Raw genomic sequence first — 18273 nt, forward strand, 5'->3', positions numbered from 1 at the left:
ATTCTGCCCCTGATGGGACTTTGTGTGCCAGCCAGGGATGTGTTTATGAAGTATGAGCTAGTCCTCTCTTTCTCCGCTACACCAAACCAGTTTGGGGACCAGCTCCCCCTCCCACTGGGCTGCTGCCACACTGGCTAAAGAGAGCTTGGGCAAAAAGGAGTTTCTTCATCAGGTCTTCTGCTACACTTAAATGTGAATGTGTGGGTCTCACTCTGGTTCCCTTCAAATTGTTGAAGTTTCAGAACCCTCCCAGCTGCCCTTCCTGAGCTCATATGTTTCACATGTCACACTAAGCAATTGTTTCTGCCATGGGAGCAGCAATTTCCATGCCTTAAGGCGAAGCACTGGCAGGGCCATCTGCAAATAGGCTGTTGCTACTGGGGGTTCAGACACACAGAGTCTAACTGTTTCTAAATACTTGTTAAATATCGAGCCTCACCACCGAATTGGATTTTTAATAAACATTGAAAATAGTGTATGAATTCTATCAGTAGTGTGCCCCAAACCATAGATATTTGATTCATAGTTTTATTCTGAACTCATAGGACAGCTACAGCTCTTCACAGTGAAAGTAGCCTTTCATTGATAGTCCCATTAGGCATATGCCAATATAATATTTTTAGTTTAAAATCCACTTTTATTACTAGGCACTCTTCATTGTGGGCTCTGTAAAAAAAAAAAAAAAAATCAGGAAGCTTTCCTGTTAAAAATGGTTCTTTTGACAGGTTTGCCTGGAGGTTTAAAAGCTGCAGGCATCAGGCTATGCAGGTAGGCCTCAAGCCATGTTTTCTTTGAAACTAAACAAGTACTGCAGTCCACCTGTGATATTTAACTTTCCATTCCATTGGCGTAATTTCCTGCATCATGTGGCCTTACTGTAAAGTTATATATGTCAGTTGTGGATTAACACATTTTAATATGTTTTAGGGTCAAAACATAGACACTGGGGCATAGACAGTAGTGTTAACTGGAATGGATGTGCCAACCCAAAATGGATGTGCCAACCCATTATGTTGAATGTAAATAAATTAGAGAATCTCTGCTGGTCCAACCAATCACTTTGTCTGCAAAAGCCTTGGGTTTTTGGGGGCTTGGGGGCTGTTGAAAGCAGCCATCTGACTGCCCCCTGACATGGCATTCCCCTATAAATAGACCTTAATCAAAGACATTTTTCATAGAGGTGTGAGCCTAAGGCTGTACATGTTCTCATACATCTTCTCATCTCCTTCACAGATGGGTCTTTTAACAGGCCTCTGTCTCCCTCAGGTCCCGCCTCTAAAGAAGGCAGGTTGCCTAAATTGAGGTATTAATGACGACAGCCTGATGTGATGTCTGGGTCCCGATGGAAGCCCTCTTCCTTGGCCAACATTGCTGTGTAGATAAGCAAAATGTTTGTGACTGGACTTGGCAATTCTACCAATTTGTTCAGGCTACCTCTCTACACTTTGTTGATGCTTTTCTGAAGGTTATGTGAAACCTTGCCAGTAATTTGGACATTTTGGGGTCTGTGTCAGAGATAGATACGATTCTATCTTCTAAGGTAGCTTAGGACATTCTGCTCTTAAGCAGTTCATAACTTCTTTATCTATGGCCCTGGCCTACATAAAGGCCTGTGCGTGGGTTGATAGTGTCCATACATCAGATGTAAGACGTTCACATTTGTTTGCGTTGTAGAGTCCATTAGCATTCCTCTTCAAGTTGGGGTATTTGAATCCTCTGAGCCTCAGACTGAACATGTCCATCTTCCTTAAAAGAGAACGCCTCCTCATGAGATGCAGCATGGTGGGATTTATTTTAGCTTCATCTGGATACTAATTATGTTTCTCTAGGGATCTGGCAAAAAAAGAATCTCAATTGTTTTTATATCATCAGAATGCATTTGCACTCAGACTTATAGCTTTAATTAAAACTGCATGGACTGCTGACTTTTGTTGTATCTTAGAGGGCTGTTTACCCTTAGTCTTGCCCTCCAACATTGTTTCAGTCTTGGGTCCCTTACATGTTTTAAGTTATTACCCCTTGAGCCTCATGCAGCAATTTCCATCTTTCCACAAAATTCTTCTAGTGCTCCACATCTCTTTTTGCAATAAGCTGTAATTTGTTGTAATTTTTGTTACTATTGATTTTTGCTATTTTTTAAGCCTTGGCCTCTGTAAGCCACTGAAAATTGTGTGGAATTGACATCACTGGCACTATTGTGGGCCTTGATGGATACATTTTGTCACTTGCAGTTGGTGCCCCTCGGTCCAGATGCTCGTGTCACAAGAGTCCTACATGGTATCTGTGATGGACAATTAATCAAATTCTTTGGACATCTGAGACTCTTCTGCAGGAAACAAGGCACAAAAGCATGGCGAGCTTGGCCGATATTTCTTTCCTGGAAAGGTATTCATTCGCTTGCCAGGATTGAAAAAGATTAAGAACCAAATTGACATCCCACAAATTTGAGTATCTGGGTTGAGGAGGAAGGGCCAGGCGGATGATGCGTAACAACTTGCACACCAAAGGATGTTCCCTTATAGGTGAATGTTGCAACTGGAGATGGCCAGCGGAAACTGCAGAGCGGAAACTGCAGAGCGGTACACATTAACCATGCGATAGGCCATACCCTTTGAAGCCAAGGAGGCCAAGAAGCTCAAGACTGGGACAACATCGCACCCCCTGGGATCCTCTTCGCGTTGAAGATACCAACGTACCCACTTTGTCCATGCAGATTTATATCTCCTAGAAGTGCTGTCCACCCAGGCTGCGACCAACAATCGTTCAGCCTCCGATGAAAAGCCTGGGACTCTCCATCTTTTCCTGAAATACTCCAAGCCATGAGAGGAAGGTGGCCTTGGAGAACCCAATGGGTGACTCCGACCCAGGGGATCCTTTACAATATCTGGATCCTGGGGGAGGATTGGAACATCCCAAGAATGTTCCAGAAGAACCTTAAACCACACTTGAGACCTCCAGACTGGAGTGATCACAACTACCTGCGTCTGCTGACGCCGTACTAGCGCAGCCAGACGCGTTATCATGCCGAAGGGAGGAAAGGAGTAACCTTTCTCCTTTAACCAGTCCTGAAGAAACGCATCTGTTGCCACTGCCAACGGATCTGGTTTCCAGCTGACAAAACGAGGAGTTTGAGGATCCAGTCTGGACACAAAGAGGTCTATAGAGAAAGGACCCCACCTTGCATTGAGGTTTGCGAAGACCCCAGGATCTAAACGCCACAAACTTGTGTCTGGCCACTCCCGTGAACACCAGTCTGCTATCTGATTCGAGGACCCTGGAAGATATTCTGCTGTGACTGAGATATTGTATGTGAGACAGTACGCCCAAAGATCTTTGGCCAGGTCAGCCAGAGCTTTGATTCTGGGGCCCACCAAGTGGTTGATGTAGCGGACCGTCGACCGGTTGTCCATTTTGAGAAGGACTGCACAATTTGCTTTTTCCTTGGTCCAACATTGAATGGCAAAGGAAACTGTGAGGAGTTCCAGGCAATTGATGTGAAGGGCTCGCTCGTCGGCAGACCACCTTCCCCCTGTGACTGAGTCCCCGCAGTGAGCTCCCCAACCCGAGCTACTGGCATCGGATTCTATAATTATGTCTGGGTCAGAGCCGAAGATCGCCCGGCCATTCTAGGCCTCTATGTGGGAAAGCCACCATCCCATGTCGTTTCTGGCCTCCTCCGTCAGAATCACCTCATCTGAATAAGAGAGGCCCTCTCGTAAATGAGGCCTTCAATCGCTGGAGTGCCCTGTAATGAAGGGGACTTGGAAAAATCGCCTGTATGGATGGGGACAAAAGGCCCACTATCCAAGCAGCCTGACGCAGGGATGTGGAGGAGCGGGCGATGGTCTTCCTTAACTCACGACGGATCTTTGTGATCCCGAGAGGGAAAACTGAGGGTCTTGTTCACCGAATCTATGACAAAACCCAGAAAGGTAGTCTGCGTGGAGGGAACCAGCGCCAACTTCTTGGCATTTATCAAGAAACCTAAACCTTCTAATAGAGAGATTACGTATTGCAGTTGCTCCCGCAATGTGAGGGGACACTGATTCAGCAGCAAAAGATCCTCTAAATAGATGATCAGACGTGTTCCCCTCGCCCGGAGGTGCTCCACCTCCGTCCTCAACACCTTGGTAAAACACCAGGGAGCCGAAGAAAGACCGAACAGCAGAGTTGTGAACTCGTAAACCTGGCCCTGCCATTGAAACTGAAGAAAAAAGCGGTACGCATCATGAAGGTCCAGGCGCACCATCCAATCGCCGGGGCGCAAAAGGTCACACAAGAGATGGATGCCCTCCATCTTGAAGTGGTGGTACAGAAGCCAACCGTTGAACTCCCTGAGATTGATTACGGGTCTCACAAAATTCATTATCAATGGGAAGGACCGATAAGGTCTCTTCCTCCACATAACCCTCTCCCTGCATGCTGACCAGAAGGCCACCGTGCTGCAGGGTTTGAAAGTGTATGGCTGGGGCGAAGCCCAAAAATGATAAGCACAGCGTGCACCAGAATATCTGTAGGACTAAGTCCAGATGTAATCTGCACAGTGTGCAGTGCACAAGGAAGTCAGCAGTCTGACAGGCCTTAAGGCGGAAAGGGGGAGATCCCCTCTACAGAAAGTCACTGACAGGCCAAAGACTGATTGGGGTAATCCCCTGGGGTCAACCTCTCTTGGAACTCTGGGAGCAAAGCACAAGGAAAACGCCCGGACCCACGGCAGCCGAGGTATCAAGCGCGTGCCCAAGCGCTATAAAAATATTGTGAAAATAAAGAATACAGACCCGGAGCTCCGGGCATCAGGCCACCGATCATAAAACACAGCGCTGCGCTGTCACTATGGACCCAAAACGGGCGTCAGGGCTTCCAGGGCGCATGGTGACGAGAAGAGATTCTGTGGGCTTGCGCTGTTATTTTCGAACTAAAAGCACTGGACCAGCAAAAATCACCGAGATGCGCGGTGTGCATTAGAAGAAGCACCGCTCTGCCCCTCCAGGTGCGCTGGGAGCACGAAGGAAAATAAAGACACCACAAAACTTAACACTAACGATAATCACGAAACCGTAGCAGGCGCGTCATAAACGCACAAGAAAGAACATGGAGAAACAAGAAGGGAACTTATCTTTGCTTGAGCAGGAAAGAAAGAGGAAGTGCCTGAGGAGGGGCAGCCGGGAAATGGCCTTACTCGTTGTGGATTGGCTATTCAAATTGTTGTTTCCTTCCCAGAGTGTTCTGGGAAGTGTTGTTTTTTTGCTTCCAACATCTTCTGTTTGAATAAAGGAAAGAAAGTAGTGCATAATCCTTGTCCGTGGTCCTGCCATAGAATTTACAGAAGTACACGAAGAAACCATACTCCTAGAAAATATTAGTGAACTGCATGCATAGGTTTGCTCATGCGAATCTCTTATGAGCGTTTACAAGTTCACTTTCCTCCAACCACTTTTTTCCCACCCCGGGAGAAGTTTTATTTCTACCCTTATCAGGAGTAAATTTCCAAACTTTCTCAGTATGGAAAAAGATCAAAGAATATCTGGTGAAAATCTAAATAAAATGCAAGTTAGTAGGTTTGCACATATTCAAATGGGCATTCCATTCCTGGATCTATTGCTCACTGCTACTTCATGCCCCAGTATCTGATCTGTGGAAAGGTGGCAAATGGAAATTGCTAGTATTCAAATCGTACTATTGTATGGGTCCTGGCATAATCAGAGAGGCTATTATCAGAGCTCTTATATATTGAAATTGCTGTGACAATTTGTCGCAGCACTAATTGGCACCAAAGGGACAAGCAGATCAAGTAGATATTTTTAAAATTCCACACCCCTGTTACAACCACCTTCTCTCCACTGCATCACAGTTACGTCAGAACTGTTTCCAAGTGCCCCTTTCAGCAGCAGTTTTTCCCAGTTATCTTTCTCCATCGCCCATTTGGCGGCATGCTGAATATGTGCTGCCTAATTATATAGTTCCAGTTTGGGGACACCCATACCTCCTTCCTCTTGATCTAGTTTCAGTGTGTCCACCTTTCTCTTCCCAGCTTACATGAAGGACACCAACATACTACATAGTACATCAGGCTTCATTGGATGTAACACATTCTACAAATTGTAAAGGCCCCTAAGGAGGGGCCCAATCTTCGCAATTGCAAAACTACCCATGAGGCAGGGCGTAAAAGCAAATGGATGCTTGCATTCCATCCATCACCTGTCCTATGTTTTGTATACTGTTGTGTATGTGTATACTGGTGGGCTGAAGTTTGTATAATCATAGTGACCTAATCGGATCTCAATGTGGTACTCAGTCAGTGGCGTTGCGTTAATTTGGCCTTTATCTCCGCATATTCTCTGCTCCTTTGCCTCACCACTGCCAGGCCAGCCACTAGGATTAAAGGATGCTGCCTAGCAGTAGTTCCTACACCGGTTGGGCGGATGATATGCCTTTAAGGCTCCAATCACCCTGATGATGTGCTCAGTCAGTGGGGTCGCATTAATTCGGCCTCCTGCTGCACAGTTGTTCTGGGCAGTAAGGCGCTGTCTCCTGCAATCAGGCTACCCCTCGTACAACACTGCTGGGCCGGTGATTCATACATAATCGTTTTCGATAGTGACTCTATCGGAAACTGTAACCTTCGTGCTCGTGATTTTCAAGGATTTTAAGCTGGGTTATTAAGGATGAGGGCAGGGGTAGGTCGGTGTGCTCTAACCACTTATCTTGGCTGCGATCTTGCTGGCCAGGCATTGGTCAACTTGCAAATTACCTTGATGAGATAACACTCTTCTCTTAATTGAAGGTCTCAACCGTTCAACAAAATATTACTGTAATTACTGAATAATCACAATAAAACACATCAAATTCAACATACTTACAATACATCGATTTAATATGTTAAGATACATATTTTCAGTGAAAGCACTTTTGGAAAAAAAGAAGACCGAGGGATTGTAGAAATAAAATAAAAGGAAAATAAGGTAAAAGAGAATATAACTAAGAAGAGACAGTACAAGACAACAAGACTATGACTGAAACACGTACCTAACATAGATGGAACGCACATGAGATGGTAAGACCCTGACAAATTATAAATTAGACACTGCCAAGGGGTAAACAATGCCTGGATTCAACAATACATCAGGATGATACATAAGTTTATCACTTGCAAAAATATATAAAATGCATGAGGTTTCTACAAACCTAGTTCTAAAGAGTAAAAGATAGAGAACAGTCATTGAAGCCATAACTGCAAACATAATTAATAATAGTCAGTGAACACTCTTAAGAAGAAGAGGGAGCAGGTCTTGTTTCTATTTCTTCTTCTCTGCACTCAGAAATGTATATTATCTCAACTTATTGGAATACTCAAAAGTGGTATTTGTTTTCCGTATATGTGACCTAAAAAAACATGAGTCAATAACAGCATACCCTGCATTCAAATTATTTTGAGTAGATATTCTATCAAGAAAATCTTTCTTCCTAGAAGCAGTGGGATAAAGGTAGGATTGCCCAACTCCTTTGGGTAGAAGGATTTGAAAAATGAAGGTCTTGATTCATAAGTGTTCTCCGGAAGACTAAAAATTCTCAAAATATTTCTTCCATTATGTTTTCATCAATGAATAACTAATTATGATTTTGAGTCAAGAAAGAAGCTTTAGAATTCAATTAAAGCTTTCTGTTTTTCCCATGCTGAAAGCAGGAAGTAAGTGAAGTAAATACTGAGCAACGAAGCCAGAATCCTCCAAATATGACACTTCGTCATATCATTTTTTTTATATAAAACAATGGGGGCCAACAACAGATTAAGAGAGTATAAAACATTAGAGCCAGAAAAAGACACTACGTTATGGACATTCATTGCATTGCAGGCAAAAGGTGGAAGCCCAGACAACATGAAGGAATAGTGTACAATTATATAAATGTCATGCCACGTTAATAAAAAGTGGAGTATCCTCAGGTAAATCCAAAGGAGGAGGACACAACAGCTCAATTCTGCTGAGATGGTTGAAAAGATCTGGCACTAGTTACTCCATCTCCCACTGAATACCTTCAAATACATTAACGTTGTGTGAACTAAGCCCTCTGAAGAGACTCTAAACGGAGCTCACATTTAACAACTAATGAGTCACATGAGAAGGGATTGAATGCATAACGAGTTGAAGGCTCTGCAGAGCTCTGTTAAGGAGGGTGATCTTTAACCCCGCTCAAACCACAGCATTCCATGACCTCGATCCCTTATGACTCTGCAGACCATATTACAGATCTGTAATGTGCACATTCGGATCAGCAGAGCATTCCATTTTCCTCCTTTGGGGAAAACGTAAGATATGGAAGTGGCAATGGACAAAGGTAACAGGTTACTTCATGTAATGATACGAAGACAGAGTTTCCACATTTCGCTTTAGCCCTGGTCACTCTCTAGAGGAGGGTTACGGGAAGCTGGAACTAGAAAGAGAGAAGAAGCCAAAGAGCTGAGGCACTCTGGGGATGATGATGGGGGTGGGGAGGTACTTTCTGTAATAGTAATAATAATAACCATACTAGGATGAGAAAGGTGACAGAGAAATAACAACACTGAAATGTGGTGAAACCATCAGTCTACAACCTCTTTGTTTTATCAAATATCCCTTAACATTAGTCTCTGGTAATGTTTTACCACTGTTGTTCCAGAACCAGAGGGAAATTTATTTTCCAAAGGGTAAGCTGTGCCACAAAAGATTAAGATGTCGGTATTTGGTGACAGGAACAGAACAAATATACCCCTTCTTGAAATAATCATGGCTTTCTGTTTATTTCAGCCTTAACCTGTATAAAACTGTTTTTCTGCAGGCTGTCAAATTACTCAGAGATTGATAATGTGCTGTAAGGACATAACACAACGCATTTATTAATGGTGTTGTGTATGATTTTTATTCTTTTGTTTAGTCAACAGCAGTTAAAGACACTCCATGTAGATTTGAACAGCAGATTGAATGAATCCTTAACTATCATCAATGAAAAAGTACCCTTCAATGATACAAGTAAGTTTAGTATTGTTCTTTTTTATTTTAATAATTTACATTTATTTAAGCCCATGCATGCAGAGCATTTGTCTCCTTAAATTGTACACTTGTTGGACTGAAATAATATATTAATTGTAGCATTTTAGTTTATAGGAGAGTGTGATTATGTATTTCCACGTTTTTGCAGTTGTTACTTGTGATTACCTTTGCTAAAACGTGTTCCTCAAACAGAGATCTGGATGAATTATATTTGCTCACTATTGGCTAGGGTGACCGAATGAAGAATACTTTTTTGCTAAACTATTCTATACATTTATGTGCATTTGCTTTCCATTTCTGTTGAATAATACTATGTCTTCATTCCTACCAGGAGAACAGTGCTTGATTTGATAGAAAATAAGTGCCAGGGCCCTTCGTCAGGAGACCACTGCAGCTTGCTCCACCCATTGCCCCTGCCAGCACTGCCAATAAAAATACCAACGCAACTACTAACCATAACACTTTACAAATGTGAGAGTTCAGACTATTCCAGTCCCCTAAAGCTATAAGAAGGGCTTGGGAAGCGTTCAGCCATTTTTAATGTATATTGAATTAATCAACAACTGTTGTTGAGCTCATCCCTAAATTACAAAAACACGCCATCATGTGGCAGCTGTCATAAGCCGGTGTTGACAATTAAGTGCCTGTGCCGAGCAGCGGAAACAGCTGGCTTAAGTTAATTACTGTAGGAGGGTAACCTCGTAAGGCCCTATTATGATACAGGCTGAGTGTTAAGTTCCAGAAAGATATTGATCACGAGTGCTGTAGACACACCAGGATTTATAGGGTGAGGTCAGTGGTCATCCTGCACCACAATTTACGAGGTACATCAGCACTGGCCCTTGTTTTACGATCAGGAAAAGCCGGGTGGTAAAATCCAGTGAGGATCCATTAGGGGCTGTGGACATAAGTGCAGCCCGGCACCCACTTGATTCCCTCCCATGTAACAAGGAAAGCTTGGAATGATTCCCCTACCTTCATACAGCCTGCCCTTTGCCTAGGACTCCCTCACCACCACCACCCCGTATAGGCCACCCGGCTCAAATTTACCACCTTGCCAGAGATGTGTTTGTTCTCAGGTTGAAGAATCCACATGCAGAAAATGACCTAGTTATTGCAGGAATGTGTGGTTCGCTACTTTCCAGGGACAAAATCTCATAATACACAGTGCAGGATTTCAATTATCATGTGCAATTGGTGAATCTGGATCCAGTAATTTTGGCAGCGCTGCTCTATGCAATTCATAATTGGACATGTATTTGTGGCAGAGAGTGCCTTGATTAGTCTAGATTATAGAGAATTAAATTACACTTTGGTGAGTAATGCTTCTTGAATATGCATGCCTGCCCTTGAAACAGTCTCAATAATCGTATCTCACCTTCCACTACTATTGTCATGAGTGTAGCAGTTATCCCACAGATGACTGCTTCTTCCGAACTTGCACAATGAATTACTTTGCTAATTGTGCAGCATTCGTAAGTCTACATTATTTGAGATACGTAAACTCTGACATCTATGACTAGTGTGTTACTGTAGTATCTAATGCCAAAAAGTTGAAAAATGAATCACTTCCAGTACTTTCCCCATGTCCAGTTAGGTCACTTTAATTTAAACCCTAACTCAGTCCTGAATAGCTGTGGCACAGATCAGTCAAGCTTAACCCAGAGGAAACAAGTGTTAAAGATTTATCTGTAGAAACACAGTCAAAAACACAATAAAAATCCCATGCCAATTTATGAAAATAGGATACATTTGATTAAACAAATAGTCACTAAAAAACAAAAATCGGTTCAGGATAGACTGAGATATGATTTTTTGGAGTTTTGTAGTACCAAAAAGCGCAAAGTGCCAACTGGAAGTACCTTGTCATGCTAGACCAGGTCAAAGTAAAAAGTTAAGGCCAACCGCAATAGAGCGCAGATTGGCTACAGGGACCAGGTATGTCCAAGGAAAAGTTTACCTTCTGACCTAGAGCCTGATTTATAATTTCACACATGGAGCAATCTCCTTTAGCCTGGAGGAAGACTTAACATAACCCTGCCTGCCAAGTTTAGAAATGACCACTTAGAAATGGCGGTCATTTCTAAAGCATTGGCAGAAATCGTTGTCATGGCAGTTTCGGTCAGTGCTCTTTGAAGTATGGTGCAAGGCTCCGTCAACATGATGGAGCCGCCCATCAAAATGTTTTCTTCTTTATTTTCAACAAGAAATTTCCAAAGCTTGATTTTCTTTCTAAAGCTAAAAAGAAAATGCTTCCCTAACCGGAGGACTTACCTTCCATGGTGAGGGTAACATTTAGCACTTTTCATTACCCGTCACCCCAGAGTTTTCTTGACAGTGATGGGCACTGAAAACCAACCTTTAATTACGCCCATCTAAACTAGGTGGCAGAATTAGAGGCCTGCCTCCAATGGCTCTGACTCTATAGGGCCGTTTGAGGGGTTTCCTCACGGTGGTGCTGTGACAAAAACCGAAGGACCACCTGCGTATAAATCTGGCAGACAGGCCACAGTCTTGGTGCTGTGGATACTCCGTCTCCGTTACAATGAAATAGTCTTTTTTCTGGAGGAATTTCCTTGTCAGCTGGGCAGGCTGCCGCCAGGATCCAGTAGATGGCTCGGCGACTATAGGGTGCTACACAGCTTTGGTCCAGGTAAAATCCTCCATTTTGGGATTTGGAAACATTTCTGGAAGTACAGCTGGTTTCAGCAGGGCAAGCCAACAAGTGGAATCCCACTGGCGATGCAACAATGCGAGCTGAGGTTTGGCGACTGTCTCGTGGTAGCCCCAGGGTTTTTTAGCAAAAAGTTGGTGAGTTAAGACCCAATCTTCAAGAACCCAGCAGGAGGGTCCACTCCATGGCAAACCCAGTTTGAACTGGTCTTTGTTTCAGGCTTCTTGTATTGTTTGTATCCCTGGAGGTTAACAGGAGGCTAGCCTACGATCCATTGAAGTCCACCCTTCTGACCTGGGTTCATTTGGGAATGGGTCCAACCCTTGGGGTTCTTTCCACAGGTAAATCAACAGGCTCAGTCCTCCTTCTGAGTTCTAATCCTTTTGTTCAGCAGGTGCAGTCCTTCTGTCTTCCTCAGGTTCAGCATTGTTCTGAAGACGGTAGTGAGGGGTGCCACAGTGATTCCTCGCACTATCTTGTAGGTGGGGGAGACTCTTTAACCCATAGAAGTAAAATTCCAGTGATGAAACCTACCAACTCTTACATCACTTCCTGGAGGTTTGGCACACAATGCATCCCTCTACCCAAATCCAAGATGTCAGAATCTTTCTTTTCTTGATCAGAGATCTGGGCACATCTCTGAAGTGTGTCTAGGGAAATGAGGAATTCCTCCTTAAAAACAAGTTCTAGCAACGGGTTTTCCCCAACTTGTATTGGTGCCACTCTGGCTACATAGACAATGGCAGGGGCAGGCCTAGGTGTGATTTAAATCTGCCTGTGACAGGGACAGCCCCTTTGAAGTTTGTAAGGTTAGTGGCCACATACCTCCAGGCTATCCCCCAAGAGCGTACACCTCCTTCCAACCCAAGCCTGTTTGTTCCCTTTTCTGAGAGCGTTCACACCTCCTAGCAGGCTGCCAGGTGGCAGTTGTGGATTATCGCTGAAAAGGCTCATGGAGGCTTTAGGCAGAAAAATGCCAACTTTCTAAAATTGTTATTTTAAAAAAAGTAATTTGAAATCCAGGTTTGCTACCGGTTTGGATTTTAAATTACAAATAATTTTAGTACTTGAATCATGGGTCAGGTTATTCCCAAACCAAACTTATGCAATATAAGGTGTTATAATGTAACCCAGTGCTTTTCACAGTGAAAAGCGACTTTGTAGATTTTTCACTGCCAGGACATCTAAATCTTAAGAGCTCATCCACACCTTTTATAATACCATGCACCCTGCCCTGTGAAGCTGCAAAATGAGCCTTTTCTCACAGTGATATATGGAGAAAACATAAATAGCAAAAGATCTTGGGCAAAGTGTATTTCCTGTTTTTTAGTTGACAAGACAAAACATTATGCACCATATTAATTTCAAACTCAGTTCTTCCTCAGACCCACAGGGATTCGGGTGTCTAAGAACATAAACCTTGACAAAACCAAACATTCTTATGCTTGCCTTTGAGGTTCTGATGTTCTAACTCTATCTAACATTTATTTCATAATTTATACTGGCACCCTATGGAATCATCTAGGTTCCTAATGCAGAACTCTATTTCATTTACCATCATTACCAAGTCTTGTCTGATTCCCACAATTTCATTGTGAATGAGATCCTTGTTGCTTAAATATGTATATTGCTATATATAGGAATATACCCAGTGCCATCTTTATAGCTTCAGTACCATCAGCGGTATCAGGTTTCTCCTTTTTATGCAATACTGATTTAGTGGATTCGGCTTTAAGTTTTGGCCTTTCGGCTTCTGTCCTGAAGACACCCGCAAAGCCAGTCTAGGAGTCCAGACCTTTGGAGCTGAAGTCAGGCTCAGTGGCAGCAGACCAATGGACATCCTCTCCTCTGAATAAAATAGCATCTAGGGCAACTTCCTATATTTATTCAGAGGATCAAGTTCAATTCATCCTCCAGCACCTTCAAGAGAAGCTTGATGCCCAGCTGCAGCACCTCTAGATCCCTCCTGAGACCAGAAGGACTCTATCCAAGCCTGTTCTCCAGACAAAGTACTCTTTTCCTCGCAGGAGGAAACTGACTTTCGAGGAGGCCTTGAATCCACCCTCAAATCCGGCACCTAAAAAGCCTATGCACTATGAAAAAGGTTTCACTCCACAACCTCCTTTTCCTTACCTCCTCCTTGCCTTCTCTGCCTCCTCCTTTGCCGTCCTCTCCACCACCTCCATGACCATTCTCCCTCTTTTGCTAGTGAACCCTTTGCCAGAATTACTTTGAGGTTCCCCTCCTTCCAGATTTGGGGGGGATAGCCCAAGGTCTCTCCAAAATCTCTGCAGTACACCATTTGACCCACAACACTAAGACTTGTGGGATGATTATGATGTTGAGCCCTCTGGCAACACCAACCTTGCCCTCTAGCTGGCCAAGCATTCAACCCCAGACAACTGCACCGCATACCATGAGGTATTACAAAGGGCTGCCACATTCCACAAGGTGGAGATGCACAAGCAACCAAAGGAGGATGACTTACCCATTGAGACACTCTCCATCACCGAGAGATCCATGCAATATTTGCCCATGCTAAGGGAGATGCTCAAGCCAGCATCTGACATCTTTAAGGAGCCAGTCAAGGCATGAGCCATCACTCTTGAGGGTCGACAATAAATCTAAAGCTTAGTCTTCCAACAGTTTCTCTGTGGGTGTCATCTGACTCCCTAATAGTGCACATGGCCTGGAAGTGTGCCAATTCTCAGGGCATGCCCCCCCCATCCCCACCACAGAGTAAGAAGATAGATGCCGCAGGGTAACGCATCGCTGCTCAGTCTGTTGCGTGATGACGTATCACCAGTTCAGGGTGCTTACTTTCCCAGTACAATAGAGCCCACTGGGATGATATGAAAAGGTTACTTCAACAGCTCCCAGAGTAGTATAAGAGGGGCAAGGAATTGGTAGCTAAAGGGACGATCATATTGAACACAAACATTAGCTATGCCTTAGATGCAGCAGACACCATTGCTCATGGGGTAAACACAAGTATCCTCTTCCGCACACGCCTGGCTGCGTGTTTCCAGCTTTAAGCCAGAGCTCCAGCAGCATCTGGTCAACTTGCCCTTTGATGGCGAGCATCTGTTCGGCCCCCAATTTCACCAGATGCTGGAAAAGATCAAAAAGGATACTGAGATGGCTAAAGATGTGGGGCTCTACAGATCCCTTCTGTCTGCAACTACTTCGCTACACACAATCTCGTGGAGAGGCTAAACTACCACCGTGCAGGCAAGCCACTTCATTTCACAGCAACAGCAGCAGTAAACACCCTCTCAGGGTTACTAGTGTGGATAGTATAAAAATAGCAATGGTGGAAGCAGGGACAAAGGCACAGGCCCCAGAGTATCCATCCCTCCCAAGTGGTGACTCCCTTACCCATTCCCCTGATCATTTAACACCTAGACTTCAAGAGTTTCTATCCCACTGGACAGAGATCACCTCAGGCCAGTTGGCTATCAACGACATAGTAGAGGGGTGGTACTGGCTAGATCTCATGCAAACACCACCAAAGACACCCCAGACACAAACTCCTCCAAGAACATCAGCATCTGTGCCAAGGTGCGACATACACTCATTACTTAGCAAAGGGGTTATCAAACCCATGGCACCACAACACCGCAGCAAAGGGGTATCCTCCTTATACTTCCTCATTCCCAAGAAAGACAGGCCACAAAGGCCCATTATCAACCTCAGGCCCCTCAAGAAGTGCATCCTGTCAGAACACTTGCACATAGTGACACTCCTGGATTCATCCTTCTACTTCCTGACCACACCGACCTGAAAGGTGCCTACTTCTACATCTCCATCCACTCTGCACATCAACAGTTCCTCCGGTTTTTGATTAGTGATCAGTATTATCAGTTCAGAGTGCCACCCTTCAGAATGACCACTGCTGCCAAGGTGTTTACAAAGTGTCTTGCAACTTAGGAGGAATGGTGTCCACGTCTTCCCTTACCTAGATGATTGGCTGAACAAGAGCGCAATGGAGCTGTAATGCCATAGCGCACTCCCAAGCCATCATACATTTATTGCATGTCCTAGGCTTTACCAACAGTGCCACCAAATCCCAACTCTAGTCCCTTCAGGTAAGTCCTTCCTTGTGCCATATTCAGCTCTTGCACAGAGAAAGCATACCCCAACTCTGCAAGGGTTCTAAATTTCCAAACCCTGCTTCCTCTTTTTCAGCCAGGTAGTCAAGTAACGGTCAGAAGGATCATGCTCCTCTTAGGCACGATAGCCTCTTGCATTGCTATAGTACCACATGTCAGGTTACAAATCCGCCCGTTGGAGGAGTGCCTAGCAGCGCAGTGGTCACAATTGCAGGGTCATTGGGAGGATCTAGTGTTGATTTGGGGGCAATACTCATTGGTCCCCACAGTGGCAGTGGAGGAATGCCAACAACCTGTTGCAAGGCAGGTCCCCTTTTGGACCCAGTACTGCAGATGGCCATTACAATAGATGCCTCTCTCATTGGCGGGGGCCCATTTACATGAGCTGACTGCACAATGGGTATGGCCGCCGACCGTCAGGGTCTCCACATCAACCATGTGGAGTGGCTACCCATCCAGCTAGCTCTCAAGGTGTTCCTCTGCTGCATCCAACAAGGCGGCACACACTCCCTCCAACTGTCCACTCTATCCCATGGCATTTGGAGGTGGGCAATCCATCACATAGTCTGTCTCCTGACAGAGTACATATCTGGGGTGGGCAACAATTTTGCAGACCTGCTCAGCAAAATGCAGCAACAATTCAACCAGTGGGAGCACCCCCGAATCCTATTCCTGTACTTTCAATGCTGAGGTTTTCCCACACAGACCTATTCAACACCACACAAAACGCAAAATGCCAAGCTTCACCTCCAGGTTTCCCCACCCACACTCCATGGGCAATGCATTTAGGATGAACTGGTCAGGAATATTTGCCTAAGCTTTTCTACCTCTCCCACTTCTGTTTGTGGTTCGCAGGCTTCAGCAAAAATCCTTCATTTTTATCTTAGTAGCCCCCACCTACATGGTTCACCACTCTCCTCAACCTGTCTCTAGTGCCTCATGAGAAGCTACTTAACAAAGTAAACAGCTCAGTCTTGTGAATTTGGCTTCTTTAACAAAATCAGGGCATGCTCAGACATCCCATCTGAAAACCAGCTCAAACTTATGATTTGGCTTCTGAAGTCTTAGAGTTTTGGTACCTCAGTCTGCCTTCAGTATGCATGGACATCCTTAAAGAAGCACACATTCTTACTACCAGGGCCTGCTCTTCACCACTGTAGGAAGTTGGCTCTGTATATACTATTTCAAAGTAAGAAATAGCGTGCACAGAGTCCAAGGGTTCCCCTTAGAGGTAAGATAGTGGCAAAAGTAGATAATTCTAATGCTCTATTTTGTAGTAGTGTGGTTGAGCAGTAGGCTTATCATAGGGTAGTGTTAAGCATTTGTTGTACACACACATGCAATAAATGAGGAACACACACTCAAAGACTTACTCCAGGCCAATAGGTTTTTATATTGAAAAATATATTTTCTTAGTTTATTTTAAGAACCACAGGTCCAAGATTTACATTAAACACTTTAAATGTAAGGTACTTCACTTAGATACTTTAGGAACTTTGAATGAAAACAATATCATGTACAGACTTTGTAAAAATGGCAATAAGCTATTTTCAAAGTGGACACAGTGCAAAAATCAACAGTTCTTGGGGGAGGTAAGAAAAGGTTAGATTAGGAGGTAAGTAAAACACTTACAAGTCTCAGTTCTGGGGCATTGGCAGCCCACCGTTGGGGGTTCAAGGCAACCCCAAAGTTACCACACCAGCAGCTCAGGGCGGTCAGGTGCAGAGGTCAAAGAGGCGCCCAAAACACATAGGCGCCTATGGAGAACAGGGGTGCTCCGGTTCCAGTCTGCCAGCAGGTAAGTATCTGCATCCTCAGGGGGCAGACCAGGGGGGTTTTGTAGAGCACTGGGGGAGACACAAGTAGGCACACAAAACACACCCTCAGCGGCACAGGGGCGGCCGGGTGCAGTGTGCAAAGCAGGCGTCATGTTTTGTTTAGGTTTCAACGGAGGGACCCGGGGGTCACTCTAGCGGTGCAGGCAGGCACAGGGGGGACTTCTCGGGACAGCCACCACCTGGGCAAGGCAGAGGGTCGCCTGGGGGTCACTCCTGCGTTGAAGTTCGGTTCCTTCAGGTCCTGGGGGCTGCGGGTGCAGTGTTGGTTCCAGACGTCGGTCCCTTGTTACAGGCAGTCGCGGTCAGGGGGAGCCTCTGGATTCTCTCTGCAGGTGTCGCTGTGGGGGGTCAGGGGGGTCAGAGGGGTCGCCTCTGGTTACTCGCGGGCTCGCAGTCGCTGGGGAGTCCTCTCTGAGGTGTTGGTTTTCTGGAGGTCGAGCCGGGGGCATCGGGTGCAGAGTGTAGAGTCTGACGCTTCCGGCGGGAAACGTGAAGTCCTTGGAAGTTGCTTCTTTGTTGCAAAGTAGCTGGTTTTGAACAGGGCTGCTGTTCACAGGAGTTTCTTGGTCCTGTAGTCCAGGATTTCTCAAGACAGGGGTCACCTTAGCTCAGGACACCTTAGG

The 18273-nt window shown here is 44.9% G+C and overlaps 1 protein-coding gene across 1 annotated transcript in view; it reads left to right on the forward strand.

Annotated features, from left to right (window-relative positions):
• The window catches only part of PPP1R21 (protein phosphatase 1 regulatory subunit 21), a 448835-nt gene that overhangs the window by 146690 nt on the left and 283872 nt on the right, over positions 1-18273 (forward strand). Inside the window, exon 7 of the mRNA XM_069234042.1 lies at positions 8911-9005. Coding sequence (XP_069090143.1) covers positions 8911-9005 — 95 coding nt within the window. The remainder of the gene's footprint in view (positions 1-8910; positions 9006-18273) is intronic.

The sequence above is a fragment of the Pleurodeles waltl genome, chromosome 5 (genome assembly GCF_031143425.1).
Source record: "Pleurodeles waltl isolate 20211129_DDA chromosome 5, aPleWal1.hap1.20221129, whole genome shotgun sequence".
Lineage (NCBI taxonomy): Eukaryota > Metazoa > Chordata > Amphibia > Caudata > Salamandridae > Pleurodeles > Pleurodeles waltl.